The sequence below is a fragment of the Colossoma macropomum genome, unplaced genomic scaffold, assembly GCF_904425465.1.
Source record: "Colossoma macropomum unplaced genomic scaffold, Colossoma_macropomum, whole genome shotgun sequence".
Taxonomy (NCBI): domain Eukaryota; kingdom Metazoa; phylum Chordata; class Actinopteri; order Characiformes; family Serrasalmidae; genus Colossoma; species Colossoma macropomum.
The window spans coordinates 7,120,987-7,142,375 of record NW_023494808.1 but is presented as its reverse complement, the minus strand read 5'-3'; the positions used below and the strand labels follow the sequence as shown (position 1 = coordinate 7,142,375).

General features: G+C 38.7%; 1 protein-coding gene across 3 annotated transcripts; it reads left to right on the top strand.

Moving 5' to 3' along the window:
- The first annotated feature begins 7,819 nt into the window (after positions 1-7,819).
- LOC118797824 (CMRF35-like molecule 5) lies at positions 7,820-19,188 on the top strand. Of its 3 annotated transcripts, none has more exons than XM_036557097.1 (7): positions 7,820-8,097; positions 8,304-8,633; positions 8,730-8,840; positions 15,453-15,536; positions 15,733-15,870; positions 15,969-16,012; positions 18,529-19,188. In XM_036557097.1, the coding sequence occupies exons 1-7, from the start codon at positions 8,058-8,060 to the stop codon at positions 18,685-18,687; spliced, it is 906 nt and encodes a 301-aa protein (XP_036412990.1). In that variant the 5' UTR covers positions 7,820-8,057; the 3' UTR covers positions 18,688-19,188. The 3 variants fall into 3 exon arrangements, with proteins under 3 accessions (XP_036412990.1, XP_036412989.1, XP_036412991.1); XM_036557096.1 differs by having other exon boundaries at positions 8,301-8,633; XM_036557098.1 differs by lacking the exon at positions 15,453-15,536 and having other exon boundaries at positions 8,301-8,633.
- Positions 19,189-21,389: the final 2,201 nt, after the last annotated feature.

Sequence of the window (21,389 nt, the reverse complement as noted above, 5' to 3'; positions counted from 1 at the left end):
ATACAAGAGTGTTATTTATCCACATTTGGTTGTTAAAATGGCTTGAAACTAACTTAAATATCTGTCTTTATGTTTATGGCACCCAAAGATAGCCATAAAATGATCTTTAAAATGATGATACTCATCATTTTAAATAAAATAAAATGTGGAACACAAATAGACTTTTTGAAAGCTTTTTTAGCCTTTTTTAGAATACGAAACACATCTTGAAGCACTAGTGCCTTATTAAAGTCTTATTAGCGCTAATGCAGTAAACAGCCACCTGATAGGAATAATACAGTAATAAGATATGAATTAAGGTCATTAATCCATGCTTGACAATTTGCATAAAAAAGGCTTAACAATGTGTTTATTGTGCACTATACTATACGTTATCACAACTAATTCTGATTTTCATACAAAAGATCTCCAATTATATACTAATACAGATCATGATGAATACACGTAATGCACAATGAATAGAGCATTTAAAATGTCTAATTTGGGCTTTATTGCACAAAAACAGGACCATAATAAAACTCCAAGTCAAACAACTGCATTCATTTTTTGAGTGTATATGGGAATCTGTTTCACAACCTACATGACACTCAGCCCTAAGTGTTTCATTATGACCACTGTACCTAACCAGACCTTCAAAAAACCTAGGTGACACATACTGTAATGATGACTTTGTTTTTATGCTTTCAGTAATGATGTTCTGCTTTCACATGAAGTGTGTTTTATAGCACTGCAGTATCGCTAATGACATTTACATAAACAAAGGCTTTAACACCAACTTCTAATCTGCATAAACAAAGGTTTTTACAACTACTCCTGCTCTGCATACCTTCCTGGGAAGTCTTTGGGTCACATGCAAATGTTGTGGCTGTGATGCCCAACGACTGGACATTGACCTCACAGCCCCCAAGCCTCTAAGTCTTTTGGATGATGCCTGCAGCTACCTGTCTAAACATGATAGCATTAATAATTAATAATAAATATTTGTCCTTACAGCTGCAAATGTAACTTTAATGGCACATACATATGACACATAAAATACTACAACTATTATAGTTTATAGAATTATAGTTTATTCAATAAAATAAACTGAGGCAATATTAAAGATCCATTGAAACAAATAGAAAAAAAAAATACCTTTAATTAAAAGCTACGTTTAAGAGACATTTTCATCTATTTCATCTATTTACTGAGCCTAACTCTCTAATAAAACGTGTAACTGAGTTCAGTTCTGCAGATCTAAGATTCAGATATTCTTTGAGGTACACAAGTGCTTTAAGGCCATTTAGAGCTTTAACCCTTTAAATGGCCATGGCCATTACACGCTTCTATAACCTAAGAATAGCTCAGCTAGTTTGCATTGGAGTCCCTGTAGTTATTGTATAATTAGCCTTAGTATATGAAAGGCCTGGGGTTTTAAGACACAGTGCAGTTGACAGTGGTAATGTGTTATAACAGGACTAGTCCTGTACAACTATAATGACAAACCACAGTATTTTACTTCCAATGGTGTTGTGTCTTGGTACATTAACAATAATGCTAGCCTTTGCCTGCAGAACTGTATTGATCAGATTGCATCTGCTGACATAGTAATTGAGGGAGTTTGCACTGAGGTTGGGAGAGTTTTCTCCCTGCCAGACAGAGAACTGTGTGTATGTGCTTTGTTTGCTGCTTACTGTTGTTTTGTTAACTAAGTTTGAGAAAGGTGCTATAAACAAATTACATTTATTATTATTCTTCTTCTTCTTATTATTATTATTAATAATATTATTATTCCAAATTAAGTTATGTACATGTTTGTGTGTGTGTGTGTGTGTGTGTGTGTGTGTGTGTGTGTGTGTTCTATGATTATTATGACATATGAAGGGGAGATTGGGGATGGTTGCAACAAGTTTTATTCCTCTAATCAGAAACATGCTAGAGTGATGACACTCACATCGCACATGTTCAGTTACACCCCTCCCCCACCCCCACCAGGAAGACAGATAACACTTTCAACATCAGCTGCTGCATTTATTGGGGGAAAAAATATATATATATATATAAAAAAAAAACTTGTTCTGGAGGAATGAGAGTAGTTTTTTCATGAGCTGTATTTGTTGTCATAGAGTGCTGAGCTTTTGTATGTATTAATCAAAACTTACTGAGTTGGGATCGCTGTTTTGTTGACTTCCAAGTGGCATAGTTAGCATGTGTGTCAGTGTGTCAACACATGATGTTCTGTTGTAATGCTGCACAAGCACAGAAAGACGCTTGCAGATCTTAAAAACAGAAGTGGTTTAATGAGAGAACAGTTTCAGGGCAAATCCAAAATCAGAATCCATAAGCCAAGCAAAAAGTCAAAAAACTGGACAATACAAAACACACTAGTGACCAGAGCAAAAGGGCAAACACAGAAGAGCAAAATCCAGAAAGCAGACAAAAGGTTCAGGGCACAAGTCAAACAATCAAAGAAATACTGCTCAGTAGTCCAAGAAATTGGCAATACCTCGCAAAGATGAGAACAAACCAAGGACTATTTAAGTTCTGAGACAAACACAAACACAGGTGATTAGAACTAGAAATCAGGTGACCGAGAACGAGGCAGTTGCACGTGATTGGAGGAATTGGTGACATCATTGGGACTGGAATTATGGGAAATGGAGTGGAGAGTGCTAGGCAAGGCGGGGGGGGGGGGACCCGGAAGCGTGACATCTGTCGTGGGTGATCTGATGGGCACGGTGACAACAAGTTATGGCATTCATCCCCAAGCTAAGCAGCAATATCAAAATTTACCGCACGGCAGTGTTTAACATTTTTAGTTCAACATAGGCACAATTTATCTGTTTCATTGCTTATGATGAACAGAATGAGCGAATATATCATAAGACCATGTGAAGCTAATGATACAGAAAATAATTTCCAAAACAATGACAAAATAATCTAAAAGTAGAATCTGTATTCTGTTTGTTTATCAGTAGGCTATGCCAAAAGCAAGGAAGAAGATGGGGTTCCCCTCAATATTTTGGTAAAAGCCTCAAATATGATCAGGTCAAAGGCACCTCAAAGGTACAACGGTGGTTTTAAGGTCTAATTATGAACCTTAAATAAGTTTTTCATGACCTAATCTTTTAAAACAGAATAATAAAATAAAAAGCCTGCAGACGAGACGGGGTGTGTGGAGTCACTACAATGTAGAAATATAATTTCAATGGATTATGGCACAGTTATGCTTCCTAAAGGTACTGAGATGTACCCTTGATGGAACCACCACAGTGACAGGAGGTGTACTGGACCAGTGACAGTAAACTACCTTTATTTCTGAGATTGTACTACAACAAGAGGCAAGGGTCCATACACGGGCAAACGGGGCAATGCAGGATAAGCTAAATCAGAATGAGGGAACATGAGCTAGAGATCACTACATGAAAGAGTCAAAAAGGGGTCAGGCTAGAACCGAGAATGAGAAAAAGAGCAAAACAAACAGAGACGTCAAACACAGAAATGCACAGTAGACTGATACACTACTTCACCACAATAAAGCTATGGACACAAACAGGTTACAAAGGCACTAGAACAGGCATCAACAATCAATAATCAGGTGAACGGGAGCGCGGATAGGTGGATGGTCAAGTGTCCATGGTCATGGGATCCCCAGAAGATTCTGGGAGTTGGAGTTCTGAACGGAGTGAGGAGTGCTTAGTCTCTGCTAAGCCAGCAGGAGGCGTGACGTCAGGGATGAAGGCAGGACAGTCAGGACAGTGATAAATATTACAAAATAAATCATAAAACTGTAAGATTAGTGTATAAATAAATAATAATATGATATTATTGTAGAGCAATGCACATTTCATGAATACTATGCTTATTGAGATAAAAAGCAAAAGTTGTTAGTGAAATTTAATGCATTTTTAACATGTAACAATTGTCTTTAGGGTTGAGATCAGGTGCAACATCTGATTTCTTCCATTCAAATAAATAGTCATATGTAAGCTTCCTTAAATAATATAATTAACTAGCAGACAGATGTAAGTTTAATATGTAAAATGTGATTGGCCTAGTCCAAATACTCCCTCAGTTACTACTGAGAGAAATGCATAAAAAAGTGTTACAACTGTCCCCAGTCTCCCCTACATGACTATGGGTTCAGCCTAATGGCAGATACTTTATTAAAATAAATAAAATTGAATGCTATTCACACTTTTAACTGGTAATCTGTAGTCTGAGTTAAGCAGCAATGTACAGTGGAGTGTAGATTTTCTCTTCCAGGAAAGTCTATCACAAACTATCTGCTTCTAATCGAAACACAAAAGTCATGTACAACAGAGCTGGACTGGTTATTCATTAAAAAGAGGAAAAAATAATAATGAGAAGGTGGACGGAGAGCAGTCAAATTTATATTTGCATGCACCCCGGTGAACGCCATAAAACCCACACAATAGTTAATCATTAAAAAGCATGTGAGTAAGAGAGAGAAAGAGAGAGAGAGAGAGAGAGAGAGAGAGAGAGAGAGAGAGAGAGAGAACATTTAAATTATGTAAAAGAACTTCGGTCATCAACTTCAAGTACATTTTACAACCCAATCCTCTGTATCAGGGGTCTCATACTTATTTTAGATAAGAAACCAATTTTCATTCAGTCCAACGTCAAATAGGTCAGACCAAAAACAAACAAACAAAAAAAAATTGTTTAGTAGATCAATGACACATCAACTCTTTGTAACTGCGATTATTTTTCTTATCAGGCTAGTTGGTGCAATTTTAGGTGCTGATGATGCGTCATCTTCAGCACAAGGTCTTTTACCACGCTTTGATGTAAAGAACATATGTGTGAATTAATATTTATCTTTAGAATGTGGTAATCGCAAATGTGAGCACTGTACAGTCCTGTAATCTGACTAATGTATTAAGCTGTGAGCTAAGCTAAAAAAGCTAACACAGCTAGCTAACTGATCTTAAGGTGCTGGTGCCTATCCCAGCGGTCACTGGGCAGAAGGCAGGATACACCCTGGATGCCAGTACATCGCAGGGCTAATTTAGAACATGGGTTCTATGTTCATCTGGCAGGCTGGATAAGATTCATATTTGGCCAGGTTCCAGCTCCTGACTGTATGTTTGACACCCCTGCTCTTTGAGCACACCTCATCAAACGTTTTTGTTGATTTTCTAGGTGAAAATAAGTTAACACATTCTCTACAGACAGCAAAATTAAATATGGTATTTTTCTGTAAATTTTACTGTACAATTTCTGTTTATAAAATATAAAACATTACCTATAAAATGCTGAAATGTGCAGAAAGTGTGCTCTCTGTAGGGGGTGCATTAACTTATTTTCACTTACAAAATCAACAATAGATGTCTTTTGATCAGAGATGCCCAGACTTTGCATACGATTCTAAATACGCTAACCATGTATGTTTATTAGGTCCACCTACCTTCTACCTACTCTCACTGGCCTTCTTATCAGATACATCTACCATACAGATGCAATTGTGTTGCTTCACAAACTGTCACGGTAGTTGGCAGTGTGTGGCACACTCCCCTCTAGTTCCACCTTTCTGGTGGGCAGTTAGAGACTGAGGTCCATCTGTCGATGCACAGTTTGTGTTAACCATCCTCTGGTACAGAACTGTCCAGTCTAATCCGCAAATGACCGGTTGGGTGGCAGGTTTTCATCCCAGCAAAGGAGCCAGGGGCGATTCTAGGATCAGACACAATGAGAGTAGACACCCCCCCCTCGTTTAATATTTTTTTTTTTCTCATCATGCCCTTTATTATTCTATAATGTTAATTAGCTGATACACATACAGACAGTACTAGTCCAGCACACATTGGCTTTAATATAAACACATAGACATACCAATGGCACAACAGCTTCCTTCTCTCACTCGAATTCAAACAGTGGACAGTGGTTGATTGACAACCTGCAATATTAGCTTGCTATATATATATATATATATATATATATATATATATATATATATATATATATATATGTCATATAGCTACTCCTGCCTAACATTAACAGGAGTGTTGGTGTTGAATGATAAGAAATCCTCATCTATACTAATTACTGAAGCCACCACACCACACAGTCGCACTGTAACTGGCTCTAGTGCACGTGTGTGTGTGTGTGTGTGTGTGTGCGTGTGTGTGCGTGTGTGTATGCGTGCGTGCTCAGCACAGCTACTGCAGGGCTTTGGGGAGAGCGGGGCAGGGGAAGAGTAGGAGAGAGAAAGTGGATCATACATTTGCTTTTCAGAAACAAACTTCCATTTCTAAGAAAAAAACACAAAATATGACTTTTTACTCTTATTTTTAGGGGTGCTAGGACTCAATTTAGGGGTGCTTGGGCACTCCTAAAAAGGCGGTAGGCACGCCTACGGCTGGAGCACACTTGATCAGTTGTTTGAAGACTGAAACCAAGTGACTGAACGAGCAGAATTGGGTGTGATTCATTTGGTGTGACTCCTGCCATCTGCTCTGCTCTAATCAGTCCTCAGTTTCTGATTGCAAAGCTGCTATTGGCTGGATTTTTCTGGGTGGCATTCCACTCTCAACCTAGCAGTGATACTAATGTGTTTAAAAACCCCATCAACACTGCTGTATTCATAAACACTTCTCCACTTGTGCCTTTTCCAATAAAGAAGAACTTCACTAGGAGTGCTAACATTTAATCCCAAGAGGGTTAAACGTAGGATAAATGACGTTTTCCTCAACAGTATATCGACTGCTGAATTAATCTTTTGGCACAATAAAATTTAAAGAAGACAGAGTAAAAAGGAGATAGAATGATAAAGTGCAAAATGCGAATGCTTAAGAAAAAACAAATAATTAAAAATGGGTTGAAAGTATAGGCAAAATGTGTCTAAGTGTCAAAGCACTTCATGACCAAAGTGGTGAAATAAGGTGATTTTTTGTTTTGGCTGTTCAGAAATGAGGTGTATCACTGAAAATAATATAGTTTTTCAAAAATAAAGGAGAGGACTTTTAATTTGAAAAATGTCTCTCCATAAAATGGCATAATAGTCCATATCAATGTCATGTAAAACATGAATGTTTATTGAATTTTGATATAAACATTAATGAGCATTGATGTTATGAAATATTTATGTAAGATGTTATGAATGTGTTATGTAGACAGCCTTCAAGTAAAGTGTTACCAACACTACCATGCCAGTGTCACTGACTGTGGACCACCAGCCAAATAATGTCTGGTAAGCAGTGGTCATTTGGTCATCTCTTTCCATTGATGGTGGAGGGGGATGATAATTTTGCAGCAACAAATAGGCTACAGTCAATAACTGTAAACCTACAAAGTGCAAATATATGGTAGCTGTATCTTATAAATTGCAATATCAGTTGTGCACATAATTCCTTGCTGCTTGCATACGTTAGTCACTGACTACATTAGTGACAATTTCAACATAAATTCAAAAGAGAAATGGACATCAAAACATCATAATAAGTCATTACATATGTAGTGTATTCTTTGGGTTCATATATATTACAGGTGTAGAGCTCCCTCTAGTGGTCTTTACTATCCTCATCAGTAATTGCTTCACTAAGTTTCTTCTAAATGTCCTACACAAACCCAGAAAACTGTTTCTAATGTAGAAAAGAAGACATTAGATATTCTGTATCACTGTAGAAGCTCCAAGCAGAGACTATTTGGCAGATGGTCTCTGATAGAGCAGGGTGGGTTTATTGTGGACTGCACTGTTCATGTAGATATTGAAACTGTTGTTTAATTCAGGAAGTTAACTTTAGCCCAGTAAAACCACGCATGATGTAGAGGATGTGAGAAGGGGGTGGAGATATGTGCTGGACACAAGTAACAGGAACTCACCAACACACAGAATCAAATGTCTTTATTTTAACATGCTCTCTGTACTCTGAGGGCCTTTCCTTCAAGATCTGATGCAGCAAACTGCACCTTCTTAGCCAACTGAAAATCTGCCCAATGGATAAGATGCTCTAGAAGGAGACAGAAGGACAGTATGGTTGAAGATCAGTTTGTTTGAATCTAGCAGAAGCCTCAGTCATTACTCTGCTTTGTGAGGAGAACAGTGAAGGAGCCCAATGAGGAACCTCAGAGTCACCATCTTCATGCTGCTCTCAGGTCAGTAAGTTATTCAGCTGTTCTTTATATAGAGTAAGGAAATACATATGTCTATGCATCGTAGCAAGATAACGAGTGAATTAAATAATAAGCTTGTTTTTCATTTAATGAATGAGCTTTAATGAAGTAGCGGCCTACTTAGAAAAATGTCTGTATTTGCTGCGTTTTCATAATAAAGTGTGTCTGTTTTCTCACTTTTGAAGAAGTTGTGAGCGGCATGCTACATGATGAGATCACAGAGACAGGAACAGATGGAAACGTCGCTGTCATCACCTGTCCTTATAGTACTGGATATGAATCTTACACCAAGTATTTCTGTAAGGGAGGCTATTTACACTGTGTAACACTTATAAAAAGTCATGGGATGGACTCATTCACATATAAAGGAAGAATCATTATGAATGACAACACTGAGCAAAAAAAGTTGGTAGTGACCATCAGTGACCTCAGAATGGAGGATGCAGGAGATTACGGCTGTGGAATCGAGTTAACAGGACGAGACCCTTTTACTTTAGTCCGTCTGAAAGTGAATAAGGGTATGTGCTGTTTATGAGCTTCTCAGCTTATGGTTTATATTCTGTGTTCACTGTGGGGGTCATGATGGGTTGAACCGTCTGATTTCTCTCCATCAGCTCCTAAGCCACCAAAAATAACCCAACCAAAGCTCCGCCAGTCTCCACCACCACCTGCCACCAAAAACAGCCAAAGAAATGCTCCCACACTCTCCACCAATAAAACAACAGGTAAGCCACCAAAAACAATCCGACGTAGAACATTTTTTACCACAATTGCCACCCATTCCCCAAAAGGTAAGCTGTTCCTAGAGCATACTCCTAGACCTCACAATGTTTTACCATCAATAAGCCACACTGACTCTCACTTCCCCTTCAACTTTGCTTTCCTGCAGTTTTATGCTAAGTTTTCAGGTGTTAAAAGTACACATTAGAAGAACAACGTAGTGAATGTGTACATTTAAATCTCAAAATAACTGTATACTATCAAAATAATTAGAAATGACACATCTCAATTTGGATTTTCTCAATATAGAATACCAATAACCTAGAATTTTTGGGATTGTTTTTTGGCATTTTGGGTCAATTACAATTGCAATTATAAAGTATTCACATGTGACAGTCACACATGCCATAAGTTGTTATTTTCAGGAGAACCTGGGCTACTCAGATATGCCATTGTTTGACATGTAAATGATAACAGAAATTTCATATCTTTATGAATTTGGCTAATTTTTGATCAAAAATGTACCTAGCGCCTGCACAATTTTATATTTTTTAATTATAGAGATCTTGAAAACAAGTGCAATAATAGTTATCTTTTCAGAAATTGTTTGTCTGGAGTGTCTGTGAGCTGAAAGTGCAATAATTTTGATGGTGATTCATTCTATTAGTTATTGTTAGTAAAAATAAACAATTAGCATAAGGCGGACATGTTTTTTTTTTATTGATTTTCTGTCCTCTTGGATTCATGCTCAGTCCTAAAACTCTGATACACAGCAAGACAGGCTTTATTTTTAATTAAAAACTGAGTTGCATATTTAATATCAGATATTTGTCATATTTATTGTTATTTATCTGTCAAATGTGTTTTAGGGCCTGTTTGATTTTGAGGGAAAGAGGGAGAGTGCACTCATTATGTTGAATGGGACACTGCAGTTTTATTGCCTTTTTCTGACTTTTTATTTAGGAACCTCAATAAATTATTCCGTAATCACCATGTACTTATGAGAATAAAAAAAAAAATAATAATAATAAAAAATGTAGATTGGACCCACCTAAGGACCCTGAGAGTTTAACGTGTTAAAGTGAATGCTCATCCATTACAACCTGCTATGAGACCAGCAATGTGTCAGATCTCAAGTTATACAACAGTTATTTCCGACCTTACAATCTGAGTGGTTGAGAAGCATTTTAAGTGTGTTGATGTTTGTGACACCAGCACAGCTTTTTCACCCCAAAACTGTATCACTCCACTGACATGTTGCCAAGTAATGAGTGACATGTTGCAGAGAAATGACAAGCTTTATGCACACAAACCTCAGATGTTTTGTATTTGTGCTTAATACAAAACGAGACAGCGATAAAATTGATTTTAAAATAACATTTGACCTCCAGCTCATTGTGCCAGACTATGAATAAGACCGGGACTGCATCACCATGGAAACTGTCAGGTCAAGTGTAATGATGGCAAAACAACTGAACATGCTGGAATTGGCTAGAGACAATCAACAGTACAATTCAGCAAACAAGATGAGCTACAAAGTGCTTTACAGACTGGCTGTTAGAAAATAACATTCAGGTTAATTTGGTAACAATTGAAAAGGCTAAGCTGAACATGATATCCCCATGACCCAGAATTATGAGCGGTTTAGATGATGATGTGTGTGTGAACTTAATATTTCTGCAGTTCTATGACTCTATCCACAAACACAAAAGGAGGGTTTTATAATATCAGCAGGTATCTTGGACTGTGCACAGAGATCAAGAGACCAGAGCAACCCAAATGTTAAAAAGAGCCATTTTGTCATTCTACACCTTAGGAGCCACATTTTATGTCCATTTTACCATCTTGGTTGTAAATACAGTATGTTTCAGTATGTGCTAATGTGCTAGTATGGGCTAAAAATATAAACAAAAACTCAGACTTACTTTGCTCTGCTTTAGGCTTTAGCTCAGCTATAGCTGGTTTTCTTGCATGTGCAGTAGGAAACTTTTCTGCAAAAGGAACAGTTTCTTGTAAAATGTCTCTCAAAGTTCGACTTTTTATGAGGCTGAAGTCAGTTTCTCATTAGCAGTTGGTCAGCATAGAGATAAACAAGATTTCTGAGAACAATATGCAGATGAGCTGAAGTGTGAAAGAAACAGGAAACCACAGCTGAACAAGACGTGGCTGCCAAGAAATATACTTGCAGGTCAAGACGTTCTGTCCTGACACACAGACATATGATGATTCATTTAATGACCTTGGTGTGCTTGTAGAACAGTTTTGTACAAAAAAGATTCTCCTTTTAGGAAAATCCACAGAAATTACTTTCATTGCCCTCTTTTGTTCCCTAGGAACAACACTCTTAAAAAGTAGTGTCCACCACCAGGGCCGGGCGAAAAACCTGCAACAAGGCCCAATTAGTACAGGAAAAAAGTCCCAGCCTTCCCAAATTTTGTTTTGGTGTAGGATATTCATACTACTAGGTGGATTTGAGCATGCTCGGGCATTTGCTCAAAATGGAAATAGTCAAAATTTAAACAAATGAAATAATCGACAGACCCATTGCCAGTGTATTCATGAGAGCAATTAGAAACTTGTTCACACAACAGAGGGACAGATGCCATGGCAAGGGTAGAAGATCTTTCAACAAACATTGAATTAAAGATCAAGCACAAGGTATAACACAACTCAAACATAAGCAAAAAGTTATTTAAAATGTTCACTCATGCAGAATTATGTACTTATGAACTTCGTGCTGTGTGACAGGCAGCGTAGGTTGCTAGGAGAGAGATTACTAGCACATCATCCCGCAGTGTGCCATCAATAGCTCATCTTGATCAAATCTGTCTTCTCAAAGTCCATTGTGGATAGGTGATAATCTATCTGGACTGCAGTCTTCATCAGATGAGGTCCACCTACAGCAATTCACATTCACATCATGTCAATCAATGCACATCAGCTTTTTCGGGTTACTAAAAGAAGAGAAAAACAACAAAAAGGACACAACCAAATATTTACAACTCAATCTATCTGGGGGGCCCATTTTATTCTACTAGCATATATGTATTGCAGTTGTGCATTAGTCAAAACAGCTGTTCTGGTTACTGCAATGACAGTGCATGGTGGTCCGTAGAGTGCTTCACACCTTCCTGGAAAGCAAACGTTTAAATAGTACCTTGTGGCCTTGTTTAAACAGGTGTGTTGGTTGGTCTGTGGGGAGAGGGAGAGAAACAGCAACACTAACTTGAATGCTGGTTAACTTGTCAATCAGGGCGGCCGTGTAATCCAACACAATTATGTCTATGTCACCACTGTTCATCGGACCAGGTTCACCTTGCACCCACAACGTTGGGAACGCTCGTCCCATCAAAACCTCAAAAGGAGACAATGGTTCTTTGTACATATCAGACATGCATCTAAAATCAACTTTGTTGTTTTTGTCACTTCTGGAATACACTATCTTCTGTTAATATTTTCAGTCACCTCTCTTCATGCAACATGTGAAGGCAATGCTATGCGAACCTCAGGACAGGTCAAAATGCCATCAGAATGGTCATTACTATTGTGTGAGGACCAGTAGTCCTTATCTACTTGTGAGGCAATTTATTGCATTATGGTAATGTCAGTAATGCTAGGATCAGTGGAAAATGGATAAGAGAAAACTGAGAAAGAACAATTTTGCTGATTAATGTATGGGTATGGTGGGCCATTTTTTGTGGCGTGTCTCGCAACAGCATCTCCTAAAAAATTACCAGCTGCTTCCTATCCCGAAACTAGGGGACTCATGGCCCTTAACTTTGACAATAGCCAGTCTCCTGAGTAAAGTGCAAGCATAAAATAAATCAGAAATCAGTGTGGAGTTAGATATTGGTTTCCTGTCAGCTGTTACAAACCCACACTGGGCCCAGATACGACCATAATTATGAGCTGTGCCCCAATTATACCTGCTGTCAGTCAGGATGCTGATGTCTCGATCTTTAATTAGAGTACATGCCCTAATGAGGGCCACAAGTTCTACCATCTGTGCTGACTGATGAGGAAGTGAGTGTGCTTCAATTACCAAATTAGGAAGTTGACATACAGCATAACCACATAGAAAAAACACCATCACAGGGCTTAGAGCATGAGCCATTTACAAAAACCTTTTCACCTTGTTTCAGTGGCGATGACAACACATCAGCACGGCAGGCAGACTCTTCCACAATGTCAGCACAACAGTAGTGAGTGTCACGCAGAAACTCGGAATCAGGGAGAGACAGAATTTGATGTAAATGAAAAGCTGGGGATTGTGGTGAACAGGTTTTAATAGACAGATTGTTAGTACATGTCAAAATGTCCTCGTAACAACTATCATACAGTGTTTCAACAGTGATTGTATTACACCATTAATTCCTTCCTCCTTTTCTCTAGACAAAGGGTATTGCTTGCAGCACACTTACTGTTGTGTTGACAATTGGGCTTTATACAGTTCACAATTTAATAGACCTACATGGTCCTTGCATTCTGCTCATAATGATTTAGGGATTCCCCGATTATTTGGTTACTGACAGCTGAGGTGTTTTTGATCATGAAATTGGCACCCCACTCATTTCCACAGAATTAATTTTGGCAGTTACACTGGCCCATTATATTCATAACCACTAATTGAAGAAAATGTCGCCCCACTGTCTACAAGAAAACTAAACCTTTTGCAAACTACATACAGTTCCATAAGTGGCAAATCACCAGAAATAATAGTTAATGTCAAAGCATTGTCAAATTGGGTGCATCTTCAACAACTCAGGGGTGTATTCTGTAGGCAGACCTACGCATCCATCAGTTTCCAGACAGCAAGTTGTCCGGTGTGTGTTTTAGGGCCCCCTGTCTGATTCTGAGATGGTTTTGAGATTGACTTTCATCAGAGCACTTTTTTCTACATTATCTGATCCAATGCCCCTCTTTTCCACAATAACATGCCCCTTGCCTCTTCCACTCATTATTTTGACCCTAGTACCTGAGATTTCTATAATCTAGACCTGAGAGCTGGGAGTAACTAGACATTGGTGTGGGGATGGGAGATTGGAAACAATCTGTTTTATTACAGTAAGATCAGGTGCTATGAGCATTACCACATGGAAAAAGGTGCAGCAATATTCTGCTGACTTGGTCTTTTTGTTAACCTTCCTTGCCCTTTTAGGGGTGACATATTTATCTCATTCAATTTTTATTTTACTCCATGTCATCAGACAATGCACCATATATTCATAATCCCATTTGGGATCCCCTACACAATCTCTTATGCATATTGCTGCTAATCTCATGTAAGTTTCCTCGAAAGATCCATCTCTCGGACATGTCCAATGAAAATAAGAATGAGATCCTTCTGTCCATCCCGCCAAATTATCTAGCCACAGGACGGTGCCCTCACCTAAATTATTCCTGTCCATCCAGTTCCTTGGGCTTTCCCCAGAATTAGATTTTACAGTTTTAACCCCCATTTTTATTTAGAGAACAAACAGAGTGGAGGTTGGGATCAGTCTTCGCTACTTGGCTGGAACAGTAACGGATAACCCAAACAGACTAGTGTATCCTATCTTTCAAGGATTCCCCTTAGAATTCACACCCCTAATCTGTTCAATATTGTAGCCCCTGTTCTGATCCCACCTTGACCTTGCTCTGTCTGCCTGTTCTCCTTCAGAGCTCTGGGAGTGCGGAAGAAGCAAAGACACACACATACGTGCATCAAAGTTCTGAGACACACTCATTTATTTTGGTACGGAAGGGCCTTTTTATACACTTAGCAGACATGGCTGGTCAATACAGAGATAAAAAAGATTTCTAAGAGCAATATGCAGATGAGGTGTGAAAGAAATAGGAAACCAAGGCTGAACAAGACATGATTGCCAAGAAATGTACTTGCAGGTCAAGATGTTCTGTCCTGACACAGACATATGATGAATAATTTAATGAACTTGGTGTGCTTGTAGAACAGCTTTGTACAAAAAAGATTATCCTTTTAGGGATTCTTTCTCTGCTGCATAGCAAGAACTCATTTGTTGTGGAACTACTTTTTGGCTGAAGATATCGTCAGTATTAAAGCATATTCAGTTTAAATTTCAGGGCTTATTTGATTTATTTTGTTTATTTATTTTGTAAAAACTGTTGTATAAAAGCAATTGAACATTGAAGGTCATGCCTTATTGCGAATAACATCACAGCTCTATGGCACTTGCCTTCGGCTCATGCATGTGACTAAATCACAGCCGTGATGTTATTCGTGATAACACTCTCCCTCTGGTGTTCTATTGCTCATTAAATGTCTGCTTCTCAAGTGATTAATAAGCATATCATTCCGAAGCAAGATTAGAAATGTGGTATTAATGTATTATGATGCATTTATAAGGTCTTCATAGCTAATTCTTTGGAAACTATTCCCAGGTGATTTGTAGGAATTTACTTATAGAATTGTACTGTTTATTGTATACTCTGGTGGTCACTTTCCATTGGTAAAAAGGGGTTGGTAGGGAGGGGTGGGGGGGGGAGTGAGAGGTGATAAATTCTGCAAAAACAAAATTACCTGATAAAATGGCCAACTAGTGTAAGTACAGTGTTTAAAATAACAAGCTGTTTTTACTGTCTTTGTTTTGAATATATAGCTCTGAATGTATCACCAACCATCATCTCCTCTGCACCTCGTTCAGTCACAAACTTCCTCAACCAGCCCAGTACATCTGAAACAGGTCTGGATCCACAGTACAGTCTATTTAATATGAACATATAAACAGCAATGGCATATACTAACTTATACTCAATGCATGAAGGATTCAGTTTTAAAATTCAGTTGTTAGGAAATATCTAAAAACATAGACAAGTTCATGTCTAAACGCACGAGGCATGGTTTGTAATTCTTTTTCATTTGGTGTTCCACCGTTGCAGCTCTCAGCTCTACTGAAGCCCCGTATCTGGCTGTCTTCATCCCACTGAGTGTAGGTGCTGCCCTGCTGCTGTTTGTTGGTGTGTCTCAGGTTTTTTATGACAGACTAAAAAAGAACAGTGCAGGCAATTCAGGCTCAGGTAATAAAATAAACTTACATGTACACAAATACACAGAGGTGCACACACACACACAAACACAGATTAACACGTGCTATCTTATATGTGTGTTTTTTCAGTCAACTGTCACCACTCAAGTGGGCCAGTCACAGGAAGTGCTGAGGTAGGTGAAAGGGCTTATGGGTGCCTAAATGTTCTACTAACTTACGCTAACTTTCAAGTATATGAAATACACCTAGCATATAGGCTCAGTTTATAGGTATTCAGTTACCGATTATACATGTGTATCAGGCACAGCAATATTGCTGGGGCTTATACATGTCAGAGTCAGTGCAAGTTTGAAGTTGGTCCATGATCCATAAATATCCAGCTTTGCAGTCAGATGCTGACCATTGATAAAGGGCAAGAAATTGGCTAACACAAACTGGGCATGGAAAAAGGAACTGTAGTAGCCTCTAACTGGGTGTACTAATGATTTAAGTTTGTCTAATTTAGTAGCCAGTGTATACACTGTAGGTGAAAACCATGAAGCCACACAATCTATGCCCCTAACATGTCAGTGTTCCTGCTGTGCTGAGAATGGTCCACTCCCAAATATCTGATTAGTGGTGGTCCTGTGGTGGTGCTTCCTCATTGATGGGTAAAAGGAGGTGATACATTGTATAGTAACAGATAATTACATAAATAAATAAAAATATAAATACAGTTAACCCTTTACATGGCCAGGGCCTGCTGGCAGGCCCAAAGTTTTATTACACACTTCTATAACCAGCTCAACCAGTTTGCATTGAAGTCGGTGTAGTTACTGAATAATAAGCCTTAGTACACTATATGGACAAAAGTATCGGACACCTACAGGAGCTTTTATGACACCCCATTCCAAATCCATTGGCATTAATGTGGAGTTTGCAGCTAAAACAGCTTCCACTCTTCTGGGGAGCTTTCTACAAGATTTTGGTGTGTGTCTGTGGGAATGTTTGCCCATTCATCCAGAAAAGCATTTGTGAGGTACTGATGTTGGATGACAGGGCCTGGCTCGCAATCTCTGTTGATGGGGTTGAGGTCAGGGCTCTATGAGGGCCAGTCAAGCTCTTCCAAACCAAACTCACCCAACTATGCTTTTATGGACCTTCCTTTGTACACTGGGGCTCAGTCATGCTGGAACAGAAAAGGTTCTTCCCCAAACTGTTCCCACAAAGTTAGAAGCATACAATTGTCCAAAATGTCTTAGTATGCTGAAGCATTTTTAATGTTCTCCTGGCATTCGTCAAAACCAAACTCATCTATCAGACAGTCAGATAGAGAAGCGTGATTCATCACTCCACAGAATACATTCCACTGCTCCAGAGTCCAGTGGCGGTGCTTTACACCACTCCATCCAATGCTTATCATTGTTCTTTGTGATGTAAGGCTTGCATGCAGCTTCTCAGCCATGGAAACTCATGCCATGAAGCTCCTGGTGCAAAGTTTTTTTGTGCTGATGTTGATGCCAGAGTAGTTTTAAACTCTGCAGTTATTGATCAGCAGAGCGTTGGTGACTTTTGTGCTGTATGCTACTCAGCACTTGGCAACCTGCTCTGTAACTTTACATGGTCTGACACTTCATGGCTGAGCTTCTGTGGTTCCTAAACGCTTCCATTTTTTTAATAATATCACTCACAGTTGATCATGGAATATCTAGGCGAGAAAGAAGTTTTGCAAACTGACTTGTTGCAGCAGTGGCATTCTATTACAGAACCATGCTTGAATTCAGTGAGCTCTTTAGAATGACCTATTCTGTCACAAATGTTTGTAAAGGCAGACTGCATGGCAAGACGCTTGATTTTATACACCAGTCGCAACTGGACTGAACGAAACACCTGAATTCAATGATTAAGAGATGTGTCCCAATATTTTTGTCCATATAGTGCATGTAATAAGCCTGGGGTTTTAAGGGGTTAAAATTCTCTTATTTTCAAAAAAAATAAATAAATAAAAAAAATCACTATGTTTTTGGGCTCGTTTTAGGAACACACTTTGCTTCCAGATATTTTCTGGATGCTAAACCAGGTATTGGATGATAAACTACAAATAATACTGGAAGAGGTTACATGAACACTTTCAAGTTCAAAAAACTACTGCTTATTATTTTAATGTTAATTGTATTTATTCCAATATTAGATTTTTGTAAGCAAATAAATGCCTACTGTCTAGATAAATAACCAAAAGAGTACTTATTGAATAGCAACCGTAACTAGTGTTTATAAGTAAGAAGTAATAAGCAATACGAACATCTGTTAATTAATCATTGGGATACTTTTGAAAACCCCAAATTAGTTAATAAAGCTTAGAGAACATTTAGATGTCAAATGAATTGGAAATTAAAATTCAGGAACTAAAGAAATAAGATAATGAAATTATGAAATAATGATTTTTCCAAACAGAATACACTTCTAATTTATTTTAACCTCTTAAAATCTCAGGTTTATTACATGCTAAGGCTTATTATTCAGTAACTACAGGGACTTCAGTGCAAACTGGCTGAGCTGTTTTTAGATTATAGAAATGTGTAATAAAACTTTGGGCCTGCCCATGAGCCCTGGCCATTTAAGGGGTTAAATTGTTTGTTTATGTTTCTAGTATTGTGTAGTAGTCTACATGATCAGTTCTCTTAAAATTCTGTTGTGTTTACTGTTCTAGGATGGAACAGACTACGAAAATAATTCAACTGGAAATCACAAATCTGTGACAATGAGCCTGGACTACAAGAACCTAAACCCCAACACCCAGCAATCAGGTTCAGTCTACCAGAGCCAAACCCCCACACCAACCAACTGGATTCAGTCTACCAGAGCCTAAACCCCAACAACAACCAATCAGATTCAGTCTACCAGAGCCTAAACCCCAAAACCATCCAATCACATTCAGTCTACCAGAGCCTAGACCCAAACACCCAGCAACTAGGTTCAGTCTACCAGAGTCTAAACTCCAACACCATCCAATCAGATTCAGTCTACCAGAGCCTAGACCCAAACACCCAGGAACTAGGTTCAGTCTACCAGAGTCTAAACCAAATACCAACTGTTCAGATTCAGCCTACCAGAGCCTTGACCCCAACACCAACCAATCCAATTCAGCCTACCAGAGCATAAACTCCAACACCTGTCAATCAGATTCAGACTTCCAGAGCCTAAACCCCAACACCAACCAATCAAATTCAGTCAACCAGAGCCTAAAGCTCAACATCAAACAATGAGATTCAGTCTATCAGAGTCTAAAACGAATACCAACTGTTTAGATTCAGACTACCAGAGTCTAAACTCCAACACCAGTCAATCAGATTCAGTCTACCAGACCATAAAGCCCAACACCAACCAATCAGATTCAGTCTACTAGAGCCTAAAGCCCAACGCCAACCAATCCAATTCAGCCTACCAGAGCCTAAACCCCAACACCCAGCAACAAGGTTCAGTCTACCACTCTAAACCCCAAAACCAACCAATCAAATTCAGTCTACCAAAGTCTAAAGCTCAACACCAAACAATGAGATGCAGTCTATCAGAGTCTAAACTGAATACCAACTGATCAGATTCAGTCTTCCAGAGTCTAAACTCCAACATCAACCAATCAGATTCAGTCTACCAGAGCCTAAACCCCAACACCCAGCAACTAGGTTCAGTCTACCAGAGCCTGAAGCTCAACACCAAACAATCAGGTTCAGCCTACTAGAGCCTAAATCCCAACATCCACTGTACACATGATACTTTTCACTTTAGATTTGATGTAGTTCAACTACATTTTCTTGCTGCAAGTGCAGTATAAGAGCAGAATTTACATTGATTTAAGGGTCAGGCTTCCTCATCCTCATTCAGTCTCTCAGTGTCTTAAATCCTACATCTCCATTTATTCTTGCAGCCCTTTTAGTAATTCATCTGTATATCATGAATTATTTATTTATTTTTATGTATGTCCTGATAATATGTTAAATTTATTAATTTAGAATGCTATAAAGTAAATTATCTGCTGTTTTTATTTACCCTAAAAATACTCAGGGATATAACTTGTAGTTTTGTTCATTGTGCAATAAACATGTTTTAATACAATGTGTTTACTTTTTTCTGATTTGTACAGGAAAACTGTGTAACATTTTTGTTAATGCTTTCATTTACCATCCCTTATGTTCTAGATATCAACCAGGTTAGTGTGGGGTACAAACTACAAACTGTAAAATACTAGGTAATTACTTTGGGTAACATCGCAGTAAGTTCCAAAGCAGTCTAACTAAATTACACTGAAATGCTGAACAGGTTCTACATATTAACTGGGTAAATGTGTGGTACAAACTAGACGGTACTGTGTATTTTTTAGGTAAAGTTATGTGATGGTCAGGAGGTTACATGATTTTAAAGTACTGTAAACAAACAATGTACACTTTCATATAGTATGCACTTCTTTACTATGCTCTTAAAAATGGTTATATAAGGGGTTTTTGGCAAAGAAATTAGTTCTGTACAGGACCATGAGCACTCAAAGAGACGTTAGCAAGATTTCAGGGTTCTTCAGATTGATGGAGACTGTGCATCAATGTGTTATAGATAGTTTCTATATAGAACCTTTTCGAAAAGGGTTCTTATATTGTTACAAGCTTGACATCGTAACAATAGAAGAATCTTTGGGTGCTATATAGAATCCAGCATGCAAAAGGTTCTTTGAGTGCTCATGGTTTAATATATACACAGATAACATTATGACCACCTCCTTGTTTCTACGCTCATTTTCCATTTTTTTCAGCTCCACTTACTATATAGGTGCACTTTGTAGTTCTACAATTACAGACTGTAGTCCATCTGTTTCTCTGCACACTTTTTAGCCCCCTTTTACCCTGTTCTTCAGTGGTCAGGACCCACATGGACCCTCACAGAGCAGGTACTGCTTGGGTGGTGGGTCATTCTCAGCACTGCAGTGACACTGATGTGGTGGTGGTGTGTTAGTGTGTGTTGTGCTGGTATGAGTGGATCATACACAGCAGTGCTGCTGGGGTTTTAAACACGGTGTCCACTCACTGTCCACTCTGTTAGACACTCCTACCTTGTCAGTCCACCTTGTATATGTAAAGTCAGAGACAATAACTCATCTGCTGCTGCACAGTTTGTGTCGGTCATCCTATATGGATATTTTTGGTTGGTGGACTCTTCTCAGTCCAGCAGTGACACTGAGGTGTTTAAAAACTCCAGCAGCAGTGTGTGTTAGTGTGTGTTGTGCTGGTATGAGTGGATCAGACACAGCAGTGCTGCTGGAGTTTCAAACATGGTGTCCACTCACTGTCCACTCTGTTAGACACTCCTACCTTGTCAGTCCACCTTGTAGATGTAAAGTCAGAGATGATAACTCATCTGCTGCTGCACAGTTTGTGTTGGTCATCCTCTAGTCCTTCATCAGTGGTCACAGGACGCTGCCCACAGGATGCTGTTGGCTGGATATTTTTGGTTGGTGGACTATTCAGTCCAGCAGTGACACTGAGGTGTTTAAAACTCCAGCAGCACTGCTGTGTCTGATCCACT